Here is a 16,961-nt window from a genome sequence, read left to right as displayed (position 1 = left end):
TCTGGAAACCTCTGGGAAACTTCTCTGGTTCAAGAAATGATGTTTTCAAAGTGGGGCAACAGAACGAGCGGAGGGCGATTCTCCCTGGGGAGAGAGAAGTCTGCAGGGGCTCCTGGCCTTCCGCACAACAGTAGGTCCCATCGTCCACGTGGACAGGGGGCGCTCTGGCTTTCTGCTCCAACAGCGGGGCCAGCAGGACTTGGTGAAGAAGACTCTGCTGCATCTGGGACTCAGGGCCAGCCCGGTGGCGCAGTGGTTAGGTTCACACATCCTGCTTCGGTGGCCCGGGGTTTGCTGGTTTGGATCCCCAGTGTGGACCTATGCACTGCTTATCAAGCCATGCTGTGGTAGACATCCCACATATAAAGTAGAGGAAGATGGGTACGGATGTTAGCTCAGGGCCAGTCTTCCTCAGCAAAAAGAGGAGGATTGGCAGCAGATGTTAGCTCAGAGCTAACCTTCCTCAAAAAAAAAAAAAAAAGACCCGGGCTCAAGTTGTGTCTCTGTCACTGTAGGCCATGGCGCCTTAGACACTCTGCTCTACCTTCTTCTCCCTCAGTGTCCTCATTATCAAAACAAATGGTGACACCCACTAAGGTCCCTTCCAGTTCTAATTTCTATGATTTCACCCCTTTTCATGCTTTGCTTTCTTTCCTAAATGTATTTGCTCACAACACCACATCATAACCATTATGTTTAAAAACATCTATTTCTAAAATTGAAAACAGGCTTCCTTTGGTGGGGGGACTGCTCAGACATCATTCATGAATATATTTCTCTCTTCCTTGAGTGCTGCTTCCTTCCCATTCACTTAATCACTGAGTATTTATTGATCACTTTGCAACATGCCAGGAAATGTGTTAGGCACTTGGAGTCAGTGGAGCTGGGCCTCCAGGAGCTGAGGCGAGCTGTGGGGCACACAGCAGGACAGCCAGAGGGCGTGAGTCCCTTCACCTCCCTCTTGCCACAATCACACACCATGAGACCAGGAATTTGTGGGAAATGAGTGAAGGATGCTGAAAACAAGGAGCATGTTGTTACAATCACAGCCCTTCAGACAAAGCCATCTGCTTTCAATGTTTATACCTACTGACCACTGGGATGGTTCCGGTATGTTTGTGAGGTACAGGAAAACCTTACATGCAGACCAAAAAGCAAGAAAGTGGCCCTATTTTCTCAATGTTACCTAAAGAGTTCACATTGCTCTAGTGGGTTCTTCCCTTTTGTGTGAATTGATTTAAGATGCCTGATTTGTCCCTTGGTGAAAGAATTTCTAGATTGTGGAAATGTGTTGCAAGATGAGGCTTAGGGAGAAGGCAATTTGAAGTAACTATGCATTTGCTCTGCTGTTCCTAATCAATGCTTCAAGTTGGGTCCCGTTAACTTAGATTTCTGAGCTACCATTTTATTGGAGGTGCCAATTAAATAAGTGGTCATTCTGTCCCCATGATAACCGTGGAATGGTGCAGCCAATTCAGAAATATGGTGGGAGAGGAAGGGTAGGGAAGAGAGGAGGGGGAGGAGAGAAGTTGGAATGCTCTCTATAGCAACAGGAAAGCAGAACCATGATGATCCCATGGAAGGAAGCAGAAGTGATGCTCTAGTTTAAAAAAGAAAAAAACTGGAGGGCAGGACCATGGAGGCAATGGCACGAACAGCAGAAAGCTAACATGCTTTGCCTACCAACACAGTCATGCGTTGCTTAACGACAGGCACACGTTCTGAGAAATGCATCATTAGGTGATTTCGTGGTTGTGGGAGCATCATGGCGTGTACTCACACAAACCTAGATGGTATAGCCTGCTGCACACCTAGGCTATGTGGTACTGATCTTATGGGACCACCATCGTAGATGTGGTCTGTTGTTGACTGAAACATCATTAGGTGGCACATGCTTTAGGAATAATGAAGGGCAAATAAGAGCTGGGGAAGAAGGCAATTAAAATAATACCTATAATTCTATTCTAGAAATGTCTTCTATTTCCCATAACTAGGGCGGAAAAAGTCAACACATATTAAAGTGGCAAGATGCAGAATCTATCACTTTAGACTGTTGATCCTCAAGGCACAGCTGAAGACTCAGGATGTCATCATCCAGGAGTTTGCTGAAAATGCAGACCCAGCCCAGACCTGCTGAATCAGAACCTGCATTTAACAAGACTCCCGGACGATTGAAATAAAAGTTTGCAAAGCACTGATCCACCAGGACGAGAGCTGCCTGTTAAACGCATTGCAGGGAGCACAGACACAACACCGAAACTAGCAATACTAATGCAAAGCCTTGAAGAAGCCCAGAACCTTCCCCAGCAGTGGGCCAAGGGGGTGGGGGGAGGGCAGTGTGAGCATCTGCTCAGGTGTACGCAAAAAGGGTGTGTTGTCCACAGAATTTAAAAACAACAGTACAACTCACTGAAAGTCTTCATTTGGTACTGGCAAGTCCAGCTGAAATCAGTGGTGGAATTCTCCTCGCGGCCGAGGAGGACCACGGGGTGGCCAGTCACATCTTTTCATTTGACAAGGCCGTGCTTCCCTCAGCCCTGAGGAAGTGCAGCTGTGTCCTAATTGGGGCCTGCCCTGCTAAGCACTTCTCTGCTGAGGGCCGCCACAAAGGCACTGTTTTTCTTACGCACCATCTTCATCAGTTACATCTCTTTCACCACTATGTGGCCTTTTAACTTTCTGATTCCATAGACACTCCATTTAGAGACATCAAAGGTCAGCTACTTGCTCAAACAAACCTTTTCCTCTCAGGAAATTGCTCAGACGGTGCTCTGAGCAAGCTGTTTCCACCTTGACGTGTGAGCCATCGGACAGAAGCTGAGTCCCGTGTGGCACCAGGGGAAGTCAGTGCTGCCCCCCTGGCTCTCACAGCCTCGCTCATCTCCTCTGCAGGGGCAGGGAGGGGTGGAGAGGGGGATCTGGACTCGTTTGTCTGCTGGGGGGTCCTGGGCAAGTCAGCTACGCCTCCGGAGCCTCTGCTGACTCATCTGTGAGCCAGGCGTTTGCCGTCCCCTCCCTCACGGGCTGTCTGTCGTGAGCAGGGAGGTGACTCAGATCTGGCAGGTGTGTAATGACCCCCGGCATGCAGTAACTTGCTCACTGGTGTGAAAGCTCATCTGTGAACCTGGGTAAGTGGGAGTGAGATGCCAGCCATGGATGGGTCCTGCCTCCCCACCCTTGGCCTCTCCACCTTATCACACCACCAGATCAGCCTTCCCAGGCCAGGCTCAGACCTCTCTCTCCTGCCACAAAGCCAGCCCAGTGCCCACCAATTTAAGCAGGAACTCCTGAAGGCTCCCTTCCTCTCTGCCACCCACCTACGCCCTCTTCCTCCTTCAAGGTGCACCTTCAAGACAGGATAAGACGCTGCACCCTCTAAATGCTCACAGCATTTCATCTCTATGTTGCCATTAGGGCCCACTGGACTCTTTCAATGATAAATTATCCTCCACGTGCATACTGTCATTCTGGCTTCCCCACAGTTCAGCTCAGCACCTAACGGAGGCCCAATTAAACATGTGTGCATGAATATGCATGTTCCAAGTAGATTCTTTTATCTTTAATGCGTATTAAGCAAGAAGTAGAATTTAAGTGTAAGATGTAATAAAAAGAAATTAAATGAGGCCAGAGAAGACTATTTCTTTCTGGGTGTGATTATCTTACGAGGAATTAGAATCTAATCCATTTCATTAAAAACAAAGAGGGACCCATCTCTGTATCCTATACACACATTCACCTTGACCTCCCACCCCATGACACCCTTGGCCAAGGATGTTGGCTTTTGCGATTTTCTTTTGCTTAGAATAACTATTAGATGAACTCTCTCTTTCTCTCTTGCAGCTACATTCTAGCTAACAGGCTTTCAGGAAACCCCGAGGGATCACGGAAAGTCGTTGGATCCCAGTGTGCCTGTGGGACCACAGTGCTGGGTACAGAGCTGGCGAGGTCGACAGATGCTGCAGTGGAGGAAAAATACTCTTGTTCCCACTGGCCATGCCATCAGCAGGTTCCAATGTGCTTCAAAGACTTACACGGATGCTTCATTTCTAGGATGAAAATCCAATTTCTTCCCCTCAAATATTCACATTTAATTTTCCTTTAAGTAGCTCTTCTTAGCCTTATGCAATAGCATCAGCTCAGGTTGAACAAGAAGTAATTACGTTCAGGGGTGAGAATGAGAACACAGACTTCACCAGAATCTCCTTCTTACAGTACCTAGCACGTGTGGATCACATTACACAGGTTCTGGGGGGAAGATAAACGTACCTGGATCACAGCCATGGTCCCTGGGAAGGAAAAGGTGTCCTCAAACGTGAAGCGTTTCCATGATTCTTAACAGGGATGGCAAGTCACCTCAAGTACATCTAGCTGGCTATAAGTGAATGTCTGGATTACTGAGCAGAGGAAAATTCTGTTGGGGCTGAGTCTGGGCTCGGTGGGAGAGAGCGCTGTGATTGACAAGTGATGCCTGTGGTTGGCACGGTATTAGAAAGCAGTGTTTATTACGTGAGCCAAATATCCCATGCCTGATCTAAAAACCATTTCAGGGAGGAATCTGTAAATAGTGACTCGATGGTGAACAACCTGAGTGGAAGTCCATGCCTTTTGTGTTTGTGTCCCCCTTAGTGCCTGACACTCAGAACACATTCGTAAATACTAATGACTGGATTGCAGTCACACTTCCTGCCATTTCAGCTCTACAGTAGAGCTGATTTTCCCCATTTACACACCTTAATGATGCTCTGGCAGGTGGACAGAGGCAGGCCCACCAGGCTGGTGCCATTTATGGACATGATCTGGTCCCCGATGTTCAGTTTCCCAGACTTCTCTGCAGGCCCGCCATGCATCATGTTGGCGATGATCACGGTTGGCAAGATGGATCCCCAGCCAGACTCCACGATCACCACACCTAGGATTTCTCCTTTCTGCTTCTCTATGAAGACCTGGAAGGAGAAACACACTTAGATAGCCTGAATCAGCAACCATCCAGGCTAGCGACAGAAATCAACGCATTTCCCCTCTTCCTGTCTTGACTAAAGAAGACAGACGGGTCCCTGATGACTCCAACCCAAATGAGTCCCGTCTTCTCTGTGCTCCATGGCATTTGGGGTTGTGAGAAAAGATTTCTTATTGATTTAACACAGGCCCCACCCTTTTATAAATTCTTGTTCAACATAAGCAATCTTGCCTTGGCAATACAACCTCAAGGGGCACCAGGGTTTTTTTCTGTAGCCCCAGTGAGCGGGAAAGAGGCTGTGTCAGTAGGAGCTCTGGTGGCGTGTTATGGATTCCAGAAATGGCTTTCGGATTCTGTGCACAGGCTCCCCCATCCCATAGTGCTTCACAGATTCTCTCCAGCTTTTAAGATTCTTGAATTAAAAATAAATAAATATACATTACAGAAACACTTCTCTGTAAGAAAAAAGCTGAGGAAAAACAAAAAAAGATGCTAAAGTTATTGCAACCAAAAGGTTGGAGGTGCAGACAGGAAGAGCATGCCTTGAATATGCGTAATTTTTGTGGCCTTCCTGGCAGGCAGAGAAGACGGAGTTAGTTTTGGATATCTGCAGCCTGGTCAGGTGTGCGACATCACAGAGGGATAAGACATTTCTTGGGAGCATCTCACAAAAAGTGTATTTATTTATTCATTTTCATAGATACACACATGCTCGAAGGCATACTGTAGCGGTGGCAGTTGGGGCCTGACAAAGTCTCCTTCACGAGTTGTGTCCCCATCCTCTGGCTGCTAGAATGCACAGCTGGTCCCTTCCTGGGGAACTGCCCAATAGAGATACCCCTGTTATGAGTTGAATTATATACCCCCCAAATTCATATGTTGGAGTCTTAACCCCCAGTAGCTCAGAATATGACTTTATTTGGATTACTTTTTTTTTTTTTTTTTTAAAGATTTTATTTTTTCCTTTTTCTCCCCAAAGACCCCCCAGTACATAGTTGTATATTCTTCGTTGTGGGTCCTTCTAGTTGTGGCATGTGAGACGCTGCCTCAGCGTGGTCTGATGAGCAGTGCCATGTCCGTGCCCAGGATTCGAACCAACGAAACACTGGGCCGCCTGCAGCGGAGCGCGCGAACTTAACCACTCGGCCACGGGGCCAGCCCCTGGATATAGGGTCTTTACAGGGGCAATCAAGTTACAGTGAGGTCATTGGGTTGGGCCCTAATTCAATATGGCTGGTCTCCCTATAAAAAGGGGGAAATTTGGACACAGACATGCACAGAGGGAAGACAGGGTGAAGATGCAGTGAGAAGACGGCCGTTTACAAGCCAAGGAGAGAGGCCTGGCATAGATCCTCTGTGGCCCTCAGAAGGGACCAACCCTGCTGACATCTTGATCTCTGACTTCTGGACTCCAGAACTGTGAGACAATAAATTTCTGTCATTGAAGCCACCTAGTGTGTGGTATTTCATCACAGCTCCGAACACACATTAGCCCTGTCCAAATTGGTGTCAGTGACTGCATGGCACAGGGAACAAAGCCTGCCAGCTCCCTTGGCCCAACGTGGAACAAGTCTGTCCTGCGATCTGTGACTCAGAGCTTCTCTCTGGCTCAGAATGAAGCTCATCTCCAGCGAGGCCACATTCCTCCTCAGCATCCCCATCATCCTGCTGCCTCCACTCGCTCTTTCCTGAGGGCACACTCCCCAAAAATCCCTTGAACAAGAGTCCTTGTCTCAGGCTCTGCTTCTAGGGAACCTAAGAGACCTAACACACATCAGGGGATAAAAAGATCACTTTCTCAGGAAGGTTCTTTTCTCCTGTTAAAGTCCCAGCCCTTCAGCTGGACTTTCAGGCCCTCCAGTTCCGACCCAAACCCCACACCTCTTCATGCCCTCTCCCACACACATGCCCTGCTCCAGCCACGCTGCCTCATTCCTGGCTCCCCAGACAAGTCCTGAGCTTTCTGATCTTCATGCTCCATTATTTGGCCCAGCCCTCTGCATGCTCCTACACTTTCCAAAAAATATCCAACCTCTAGATAGCTCAGATGGCCGTTTCCCTTCAGATGCTCCTGCAGAGCTCGGTCTGAAGCAACGGGGCCATTTCTGGAGGAGCATAGCATATATCATTGGAAACCCCAGTTCGGCTCCATTCTGCCAGGCACAGTTGTCTGACTAGTGCTTGTGCTCAGCACCATCATCTAACTTTTCTTTGGCACCCTTTCCTAGACTGTGAGCTTTGTAAGGGCAATGCTCAGGTCCTGTCCGCCTCTGGATCTCACCCACATCTTAGCCCAGGACTGCTCGGAGCAGAGGATGCTGTGCCTCATGGGCGATGCCCTCCACAGCTGTCTTTAATAATACGGTTTCATGTGTGAGGAGCCAGGGATGGGCCTGAGCCCTTAGCAAGGCCCTGCCCATACCACACTCTTCACCCCCGTCCCGCCCTCCCTTCCACAGCGGGGCTGCCCTGTGCTCCCTGGGGCTCCTGCCAGCGGGCCCAGCCTGGAGGAAAGTACCTACATCTTTGCAGTTTTCCGACTTGGAGAAGTGGATCAGGTCGTCGTTGTACATGTCCTGGGTGTTGAGCAGGTCACTGTACTCCTTCTGGCTGAGATCTTCGGGGTTAATCCCATTTGCCCTGAGGAATTCCTGGTATGCCACGCTAAAGGCCTGCCCAATGGACTGTGCGATCAGCTGGGCCTAGATAGCAGCAGAGAGGGAGGGCGGAGGTCAGCAGGGCAGCTGCTGGTGGACGGCCTGGGTCTCCTCGGGGCTAGGAAGCCTCTGGAATCCGCCAGGCCAGTGGGGCAACCTGGGGCACTAACGCCTGCTGGAGGTCACTTTCAAAATCAGTGGGGACATTTTTGATTATGACAATGATCCTGAGGAAGCTACTAGTATTCAGTGGACAGAAGTCAGAGATGCGGGACTTACTGCCATGCAAAGGACAGTCCTACACAGTGAGTCATTCTACAGCCTGTACAATTTTGAAATATCCCACTGGACGTTCATGCATACACAACACCTGTGTCTAATTATCTGAGTCCGGGACTCAACTCTAATCAATATAAAAACACAAAGACTTTAATTGCACAGCTCTAATACACACTGAACCTTCCAAGAATACAATTATCAGCCTGCACCTTTGCTGTCCTGTGGGCGATTCTCTGTGTGTGTCTATCTATTTACTTATTTCTTATTTAGTCCTCAATTCAAAATGTCAAATAGAAAGAGGTTACAATATTCAGCTGAATACTGTATTCTCATTTCCAGACTTATTAATCAAGAAGGTTTAAGCATCCGATAACTCCATTATTCCTTCTGGAATGGTTGGGCCCAGGCATTTATACAGTGTAGTAAGTATAATTTTATTTTAGCTTGCTTTCCTTTTATTTATCCTTCATGTAACATTTATGGCGTTACTTTATTTTGTGACAAAATTTTCAAAAGAGGAAGTTATATTATCTGTGAATTTCATTTCAGGATAGTAATGGGACATTACAAAATATCTGTTGTGAAAAGGGACTGTTGGGACCAACAGAGTTAAGAACCCCGATCTAGTCCGAACCTGCATTTTCCATGTAAGATTGAGGCCCAGAGACAGAAAGCAACCTGCTCAAGGTCACACAGCTCACAGGATGGGAACTCTCCTTCCATTGTTCTTTCTCCTGCACTGGACTTTGATAATGTTTCCCTGAATTGATTAACCAACACGATGACTCAGATAGCCAGCAGCACTGAGCACTTCTTATGTGCCTGCGCCGCATTAAATGCTATGCAAGGACCTCACATCACGTCTGTGGCTTATCTTCAGTATGACGCGTCCACAAGCCCACACCCCAAGCTCTTAAGGCTAACGGTGTTTCAGAATTTAGAAATCTTCAGATTTTAGAAAGGTAACAGGGTACATATATTATACATAGTGTAATAACCCTTTTAGGGCCTAGGGAAGTGCCCTATAAATGAACACAGTAATATTCCCACAGCAAAATGTGTAAGATCCACTGTGAGCCAGACAAACCTTATAAATTGCCTCACGGCAGTTCAGGGCTCGTTTACCAGTCAACTGACTATGAAAATTCCTTCAGTTTCTCAGGACTCTTTAGACTTTGGAATTGTGGATCTGTCTTACTGTCCCCACTGGACAGATCAGGAAACGGAGTTGAGAGAGGAAGCTGCCCTCCCCCTGGGAAGGGAGTGTGTGGGGGCTGAATCCTGGCAGCCTCTCTGTGAAATTCTAATGGGTGGAAAAACACCAGAAAAAAAGATCTCTGGAGTGACGCTTTCAACACACACACAGTTCTAACCTCTACTCTCATTTCTTTATCTTTCCTAATTTTTGCTAAAAGCAGCCAAATAGTCGCAAAATCAGAACTTTCTGGGTGGCTGGCCGTGGGAAAAGAAACGTTTAACTTTTCTCACTCTGGGAATCTGGTGCCTTCACATGCCACAAGTCACCTCAGGGCCCACCACCCTGTCTTCTGCTATAAGACTGGAAGGGAGTGAGGCATCGCTTCAGGCATCAGAGGCACGTGTGGACAGACGGGCTGAAAAATACATGCTGAGAACACGACCAGTGGACTTGCTGACCATCATTAATGGATGCGTCTGGTGAACGCCCAGCCTGATATTCATACGCTATCCGAGTATCTGCTGGCACCACACAGCAGCCCAACAAGGGAGGCACGACTATTGCACAGGAGCGTCGAGGCCTCACGCTTGCACATGGAGGCAGGATTCATGTCCAGCTCTCCCAGGTCTGGAGCCAATGCTCCTCTTCCATCCTTCCTTCCAAAGCAAAGGGGTAAGATTCCCAGGTTCACTTCTGTCCTAACTCTGGCTTCCCCAGCCTTTCCTTTTATCATCTTCCCCCACCCCCCAGGGACCCCAGGGAACAGAAACCCCTCCTTGGGAGATGCAAGCCCGGTGGAGGTGGCTGAGGGTCATCAGGGATGCTGGTGCCTGGTGAGCAGCGCTAACTCCACCTTTCACTGGCCTGCAGGACACAGGAGGCTTGAGACTCTACATTTGACTCTTCTGGAACTTTCCAAGCACCTTCTAAAACTCATTTTGCCTCAGTTTGCAAGCCTGGCCACAGTCTTAAAGGAACAGCTGGGACAGCAGCCGGGAGAGGTGCTTCAGGCTCTCCGCCTTCTCAGCATCCTTGTCCCTGGGGCTGCTTTCTAGACAACCAGCCCAGGAAAGGATGGCGCAAAAAGTCTAAGCGTCTTGCCATGTCTGTGGCTGCAGCCATGACAGCTCTAGCTCCCCGGAGAAGAGCAGTGTGAGGAAGGCAATTTCCTGCAGCTAGATGAACTCTCTCCTGGAGAAAAATGGCCCCTTTTAAGGAGCCGAGGCTACTACAGGCAATTTTCTTTAAATAGATAAGGGCTCTCTGCTCACTTCACGGAGCCTCTGGCTGGAGGACAAACGAGCACATCAACAGAACTGACATGCCCTCTTGGGGGCTCTGCGGCTCCTGGCCCAGAAGGGAGCTCTCAAGGCCCGCCAAGCTTTAGGAGAAGCTCGAGTGCTCATGCAGCTTGAAGCCTGGTGGCCTCGACAGCACATCCAGGAACAACTGAGGAAGTAGGCCGAACGGGCCCCGCCTCTGCTGTAAACTAATTTTCTCTGCCGACCTTATCACCTGGAGAGATGGGGGTTAGGAATCATTGGCTTTGTGACAGGAGGAGCAGCTGGTTATCATAAGGTTTGGGAGTGGGTAAGGGCAGGGATCCCAAGGTTCCTGTAGCCCACAGGGCAGTCCTGCATAACTGAGAATTGTCTTTCCAAAATGCTCTAGTGACATGTGAGACCTGCTCAGGCCCTCTCAGGTCTGACTGCATTCCCCTCACTCTTCTCATTCTAAACTCTCCAGCGGCTTGGTCTCTGTGCCTTTCCTCAAACCACATCAGCAGGTCCCTGCCTCAGGGCCTTTGCACCTGCTCTCTCCTCACTCTCACTTTATTCAGGTCTCCACTCCAATGTCACCTCCTCAGAGAGGACTTTGTTCGCCCTTCCTGAAATGGCCCCTCCCTCTATCCTCTGACCTAGTTTTATTTTTCCTTATTGAACTCCCCACTACCTAATTTGATATTCAGTATGTTTTTCTATTTCTTTTCTGTCTCCCTACAACCTTCACAACGAATACTCTTCATCTGTTTTGCTAAGCCTTGCATCCCTAGCTCTAGAACGCTGCCTGTCACATAGTAAGTGCTTGATAAATGCTTCATGTGTGACTAATTAGGCTGATTCAGGTTCTAAGAAATAAAGAGAGAGAATAAGGCCACCCAAGGGCAGCCCAAGCTACATGCAGGGAGATCAGGGGAGGCCACCCTTACGTCCTCAGACTCGAAGACGTGGCAGATCATCTTGTACTGCCTTTTCCCATCCTGGGACGGGTGGGAGGCTTCCACGTTCTCCTGGGAGTTGGAGCGGGGCATCCGCCTGCGGGCCATCAGCACGACGATGTTCCCAATGTCTGCGATGTAGGAAATGGTCCGCAGAGGGTGGTCCATCATTGTCTCCTGGAGGGCGGAAGGGAGAGGATGGCCAGCACAGCATCGAATGAGCCACGAGAGAGTGTGCCACCCCTCAGCCCAGCCCAGTGTGGTCCCCATGCAGAGGGGCCCCGGGACTCACTGCAAAGACCCTGTTGGCAGATTGACATGCACCCACCCAGGCCTGGGGACAATTCCCTTGGCGAATGGTAACCCAGAGCAGGAAGTGGTCTGCAGTATATGAAAAGAAACGTCAATCATTTCACAACCAGTGGAATCTCTGCTGGAGAAGTTAAAAAAAAAAAAAAAAACCACAAGAAAAAATCTACATGTGATGGTTGTATTTTGTTTGTGTGTGTGTGTGATTTTAAAATTTCTTAAAACACTAATCTGCACAAGCCCATCAATCATCTAATAAAAAATTTGAGAATTATCAGCAAACAACATCCATGGTTTATCTTTTCCTCTGATCTTTAAGAAAACAGTCATCCCCCCTTCTCCTCCCAGGTAGGCATTGCAGACACCACCTTCTAGCTTGTACGAAAGCCAGCCCCTGGGGACAGCGGCTCTGCAGACATGGGCGCAGTCTCTGAGGGCCCCCCAGGGAAAGGCGGGAGCTGGCTAATACCTGTGTGTCGGCATTCAATACTTTGATTCTCTGGGTAGAAATGAAGAGATCCACCTCTGTCATTGGTTGAGATTCACCTTCAGGAGCCTGAGGAGAAACATACACCACGGGAAAGTTTAATATGTTACTCTGACCTGGGTGCCTGGGAGCAAGGTTAGCTCACACACAGAGGCACAGGGACACAGTCACCAGAACGGCAACGCAGACTCCAGGGCTGGACGGCCAAAGCTGAAGGGGCCACACAGAGGATGGACACGTGCATGAGAGTTAGCACCTCCAGGTTAGCGGGGAGAATGCAGGATGCCACCTGCTTCTTCCCCTGCAGAAGCAGTAACTCGCTGCAGCAGATTTGACTTGATGAACAGTGATCATGAATGGCCCTTTCTGCAAGGGCTTCTGAGCCCAACAGATTAAAGGAATAAGGGCAAGTGAGTCATATCCCAGGCCGTTGGAGAAGTCACTTAGAGTCTGCACCTGCTCGAGAGATGGGGGAGCACATTTACAGCAGGTGCAAATGAAGTCCTCCTGGCAGTTCTGGTAAGAGAGTCTCCGTGCTCACACACCACCACAGCAACACAGAAGCAGGACCCACTCCTGAAGCCACCCCAGGAAGACAGAGCCCCAGTGCTTCAACATCCCGGGGTAGCTCATAAGCACCTAGAAGCCCCACGACCAAAAAAGCACACCAGTCTGGTTCACTTAGGGTTTAACTCCGCACACGTGTGGTTATTAGCGAGTTTTCTTTTTTGCATCCAGCAATCTGAGAAATCCACAAATCAGACATGACCGTAATTGAACAGACCCGGGTCCCTGCGACATTAATGCTCCTGGACGGTGGGAACTTTCGCACGACTCTACGATTCATTTAGCGTCTCCAATCTGCTCCCTGTCGTTCCTCTGAAGTGAAATGACTAATGAGCAACAGAAAACAGCCACTTTTAGGCAACTGAGTTTTGAGAAACGTTGGCTTATGGGGCGGTTCAAAAAGAAATCTGAACAAAAACTTGCTGGATGCAGAAAACAAAAACACGAAATAAGAAGGCAAAACATAAATAAATGAAAAGAACAGGCAGAACACCAAGCTGATGACGTTATTTGTACTGCACCTTCTTCCTGCTTTTGGCTAATTTCTGGGCCATCTGCTTAGCATGGAACAAACAGAGACAGGAGAACAGTTAGAAGAGAATCTGCAGACTCAAAGTTGAAAAGGGAATCGACAAACTAATATTGATCGTGGTATCAGGCGTTTCTGTGGGAGGAGGACTGACTTAAAAACAATCCCACTCTATGATCAATTTCCTAGTTGAGAATTTAGTTGGTGGCAGGGCAGTAGGAGGAAGAAAATGTATTGAGGTGCTTTTATACTTAATCCCATTGCTGTTTTCAGAGAGTCAAGTTTTGGTTCTGTTGGTTTTCTTTATTGCACGCCTATTTTCTATTTGATTGATTTCGGCCTATATTTGTATCTCCTTCTACTTATCTTTGGGCTTAATTTGCTGATTTTTTTCCAGCTTCTTGAGACGAACTTAAACTATGGATTTTGACACTTTTGTCTTCTCTGATATATTTAAAGCTATGAATCTCCCTCTAAGTACTGCTTAGCTGTATCCCACAAGTTTTGACATGTTGTAATTTAATTATCACTTCATTCAAAGCATGTGTAATTTCCACGGAGACTTCTTCTTTGAAACTTGGATTACTGGAATTGTGTTATTAATTTTAATACATCTGAGGATTTCCTAGTCATCTTTTTGTTATTGATTTCTGAATTAATTCTACTATGGTCAGAGAACATATTCTAATTTCAATTCTTTGAAATTTGATGAGTCTTAGCTGTATGGCCCAGAACATGACTGACTTTGGTGCATGTGTCGTGTGGACTTCCAAAGACACATTTGCAGTTGTTGAGAATAGTGTATCAATGTCAATGAGGTCAATTATATTGGTTAAGAGTATTGTTCAAATTTACATACTTGCTAATTTTTTTTGTGTTTGTTCCAACATTTATTGAGAGAAGTATGTTAGAATCTCCAGGTGTTACTGTGTATCTGTCCATGACTCCTTTTGGTTCTGTCAATCTTTGCTTTATCTATTTTATGTTTATGTTATTAGGTGCATATGTATTTAAGATGGTTATGCCTTCCTGTCGAATTGATACTTCTGTTGTTCTCCTTCTTTATCTCTAGTAATACTTCCTGCCTTAAATTTGTGTAATATTAATATAGCCTATCCCTAACTAGAAATGGATGTAATAGTCCCCCTTTTTCTTATAAGTAGAAGATAGCATAAGCGATAAAAGCAGAGACTCCGGGGCCAGGTTGTCTAAAACTGGATCCTGGCTTTGCTACCTAGAGTTGTGTAACTTGGAGCAAGCCACTTAAAGTCTCTGTGCCTCAGTTTCCTCATCCGTAAAATAAGGATAAAAATAGTACCTACCTCATAGGGCTGTTTTGAGGATAAAATAAATATATGCAAAGCTCTTAGAACAGTACCTGGTGCACTAGAAGCACTATATTTGTGCTTGCTGTTCTATGATTATAATTTATCTCTGTCAGGATGCAATTTCTTGTCTTTTGGTAAGGCTTGCTATATATACACAGATCTCGTACGAATAGTGGTGAGTCAATGGCCAAACCACGAAGGCTGCTGTGGTGATGGGAGTGGGTGGAGAAGGAACTGCTCTCTCACATTCCTTCATACTCACCTGGTAGAAAAGATCTTTAGCTGTCAGCAGCGCATCTCTACTTCATTAATAACTAAAATGTGTTGTCTGGACTACCTCATTGTGGAGAAACTGGATGAGTCAGCCACCCGAACACCAAACAGCTCCTCTCTGGTACACCCAGGACACGAGGGCAGCCCCACTCCCACACAGCCACCCCACAGCTCTCACTGGTGGTCATGAGTTCACGGTGAACAGTCTGCTCTGTAAAAGTCTAAAGGCAGCAACTGCAAGTGTAATCTTAACTGCTAAGCGTGACAGAGGAAGCATTTCCACCCCTGAGGAGTGGCCCTGGGTTGATGCTACGCCACACCACACACATGCCAGTGCGGACTCCGAGAGCCCTGCTGGGGCACGTTCCAACCTGTGTCAGTTATAACCCTCATGATAAATGACTGCTGTGAGATCCTAATGCTGTTTGTTTTCTACCACTTCCCCTGAAATGATATGACAGTAATGTAAGAATTCCCATTATTTTTGATACCCAAACCTAAAAGCTATTGGTCAAAATTCTTCACTCTAGGAATGAGATATTTGAAAGGGCCCTTTCAAAGGAAAATAAGTCTGCCACAAATGGAATGCCCAAATTCTATTTTTTACTGGAATGAGTGATAAGGAAAAGGATCCAAAAGGCAAACTGAGTTTCATGAAAGGATTCTGAAATGACGTTTATGAAGTTAAAAATATTTTATGCACTTTGAGTAATACCATCTTTAAATCATCAATGATATTCAAGTGCCCTGAAACAAAGTAGAATTAAAAACTTAGACATAACATTGGAAATGATGAGGGGGTTGGAGGCAGAACGAGAAACTGGAGCAGCAGAGAAGTCCAAGAGAAGCAGAAGGCCAGCATGCATCTTAACGCGAGGAATGACAACATCCATTCAAGTCCTCGTGTTTCACAGGATCAGTGACGGCTCACCACCCAGCGGGCTGTGGTGCAAAGGACGTAAACTGTGGCAGTGTCCACCCAATCACTCAATCCACAATGTGTATTGAGTGTTACTGTTGTTAAGACCCTGTAGGTTAGTCGTGCTGGTCATTCTCCCAACTGTTCTAGCTTTTCTTCCACAGCTCACATTTATTGAGCACTTGCTTTGTGTCAGTATCCTAAGCATGTTTATGTGTATCAATGTAAAAGCTTAGAGTAACCCTATGAGGCAGGCACTACATTATTGTCATCTTTCAAAAGTGGAAACTGAAGCACAGAGAGGCTAATTAACTTGCCCAAGTTCACATAGTGCTTAAGTGGCAGAAGAGAGATTCCAACCCTGGAAATCTCACTCTGTACTCCAAACTGCTAGTTGTGTAAGCTGGGCAAGTTTCTCATCTATAAAATTCTCAGATTGTCTGTAAAATGGGGTTAATAATACCTACCTTATAGGATTCCCCACCCCCTTCATTTTGAGGAGTAAAGGAGATAACGTACATGAAGGGTCTGCTCTAAGTGTCGGTATCCTCTTTATTGACCACAGACTTCTTCAAGTCACATGGGAAAGTACGTGGCTTAAGGCTACAATAATAGAAATTTGAATTGTACAATTAACTCATAATTTTTACTTTTAAAGAAAATCATAAAAGAATGGAAAAAGCTGATTTAGGGGGATAGGCTAGTAAAGACAGATATAAGAATATTTGATAATGAAGGTTCCTTACAAAAATGCATGGACCTGAAAATATCAAAACACCATTTGTGAGCTAATTACACAAACTCCCCAAATGTAGAAAGAATGGAGACATAGAGTGTGTGTGGACAGGAAGCAGTTTCTACGGCTCCAATGGGAGCCAGGAGGTCACTCTCCCTTCTGGCTGAATAGCAGAGAAGGAGGCAGGAACGAGGGTGGAACGAAGCACTGAGATGTGGTGGAGAAAGAGGAAGACAAGTGAGCTGGCTGCAATGGCTTCCGGTCTGTTCTCCAGATGGGGCCAGGCATGATTTGCACACTCAGGGGAGGGAGGGTCTCCATCTAGGGCACTTTAGACACTGACAGCATGTAGGGCAAAGCTCTCCCAGAAGTTTCTCCCCAAACGTGTTCTGGAAAATTCTAGCAACGAGACTTTAACAGGTATCACACAGTGGTACCATATTCTCTCTTCAAATAATTATGGAGCTTCTTGTTAATGTAAATTCAATCTCCTTAGTACAGGAC

At 46.9% G+C, this 16,961-nt stretch overlaps 1 protein-coding gene across 7 annotated transcripts in view; it reads right to left on the bottom strand.

Annotated features, from left to right (window-relative positions):
- Positions 1 to 16,961, bottom strand: part of APBA1 (amyloid beta precursor protein binding family A member 1) — a 216,316-nt gene that overhangs the window by 10,292 nt on the left and 189,063 nt on the right. For 4 of the 7 annotated variants that reach the window (XM_070590733.1, XM_070590731.1, XM_070590732.1 and 1 more), the window contains exons 6-10: positions 13,194 to 13,226; positions 12,088 to 12,174; positions 11,301 to 11,486; positions 7,480 to 7,659; positions 4,731 to 4,943 (exon numbers count right to left, since the gene is read on the bottom strand). In XM_070590733.1, coding sequence (XP_070446834.1) covers positions 4,731 to 4,943; positions 7,480 to 7,659; positions 11,301 to 11,486; positions 12,088 to 12,174; positions 13,194 to 13,226 — 699 coding nt within the window. The remainder of the gene's footprint in view (positions 1 to 4,730; positions 4,944 to 7,479; positions 7,660 to 11,300; positions 11,487 to 12,087; positions 12,175 to 13,193; positions 13,227 to 16,961) is intronic. The other 3 variants (XM_070590735.1, XM_070590736.1, XM_070590737.1) reach the window with 1 other exon arrangement.

The sequence above is a fragment of the Equus przewalskii genome, chromosome 22, assembly GCF_037783145.1.
Source record: "Equus przewalskii isolate Varuska chromosome 22, EquPr2, whole genome shotgun sequence".
Lineage (NCBI taxonomy): Eukaryota > Metazoa > Chordata > Mammalia > Perissodactyla > Equidae > Equus > Equus przewalskii.
Note: the sequence above shows the minus strand (reverse complement) of the source record. Positions and strands in the feature narration are given on the sequence as shown.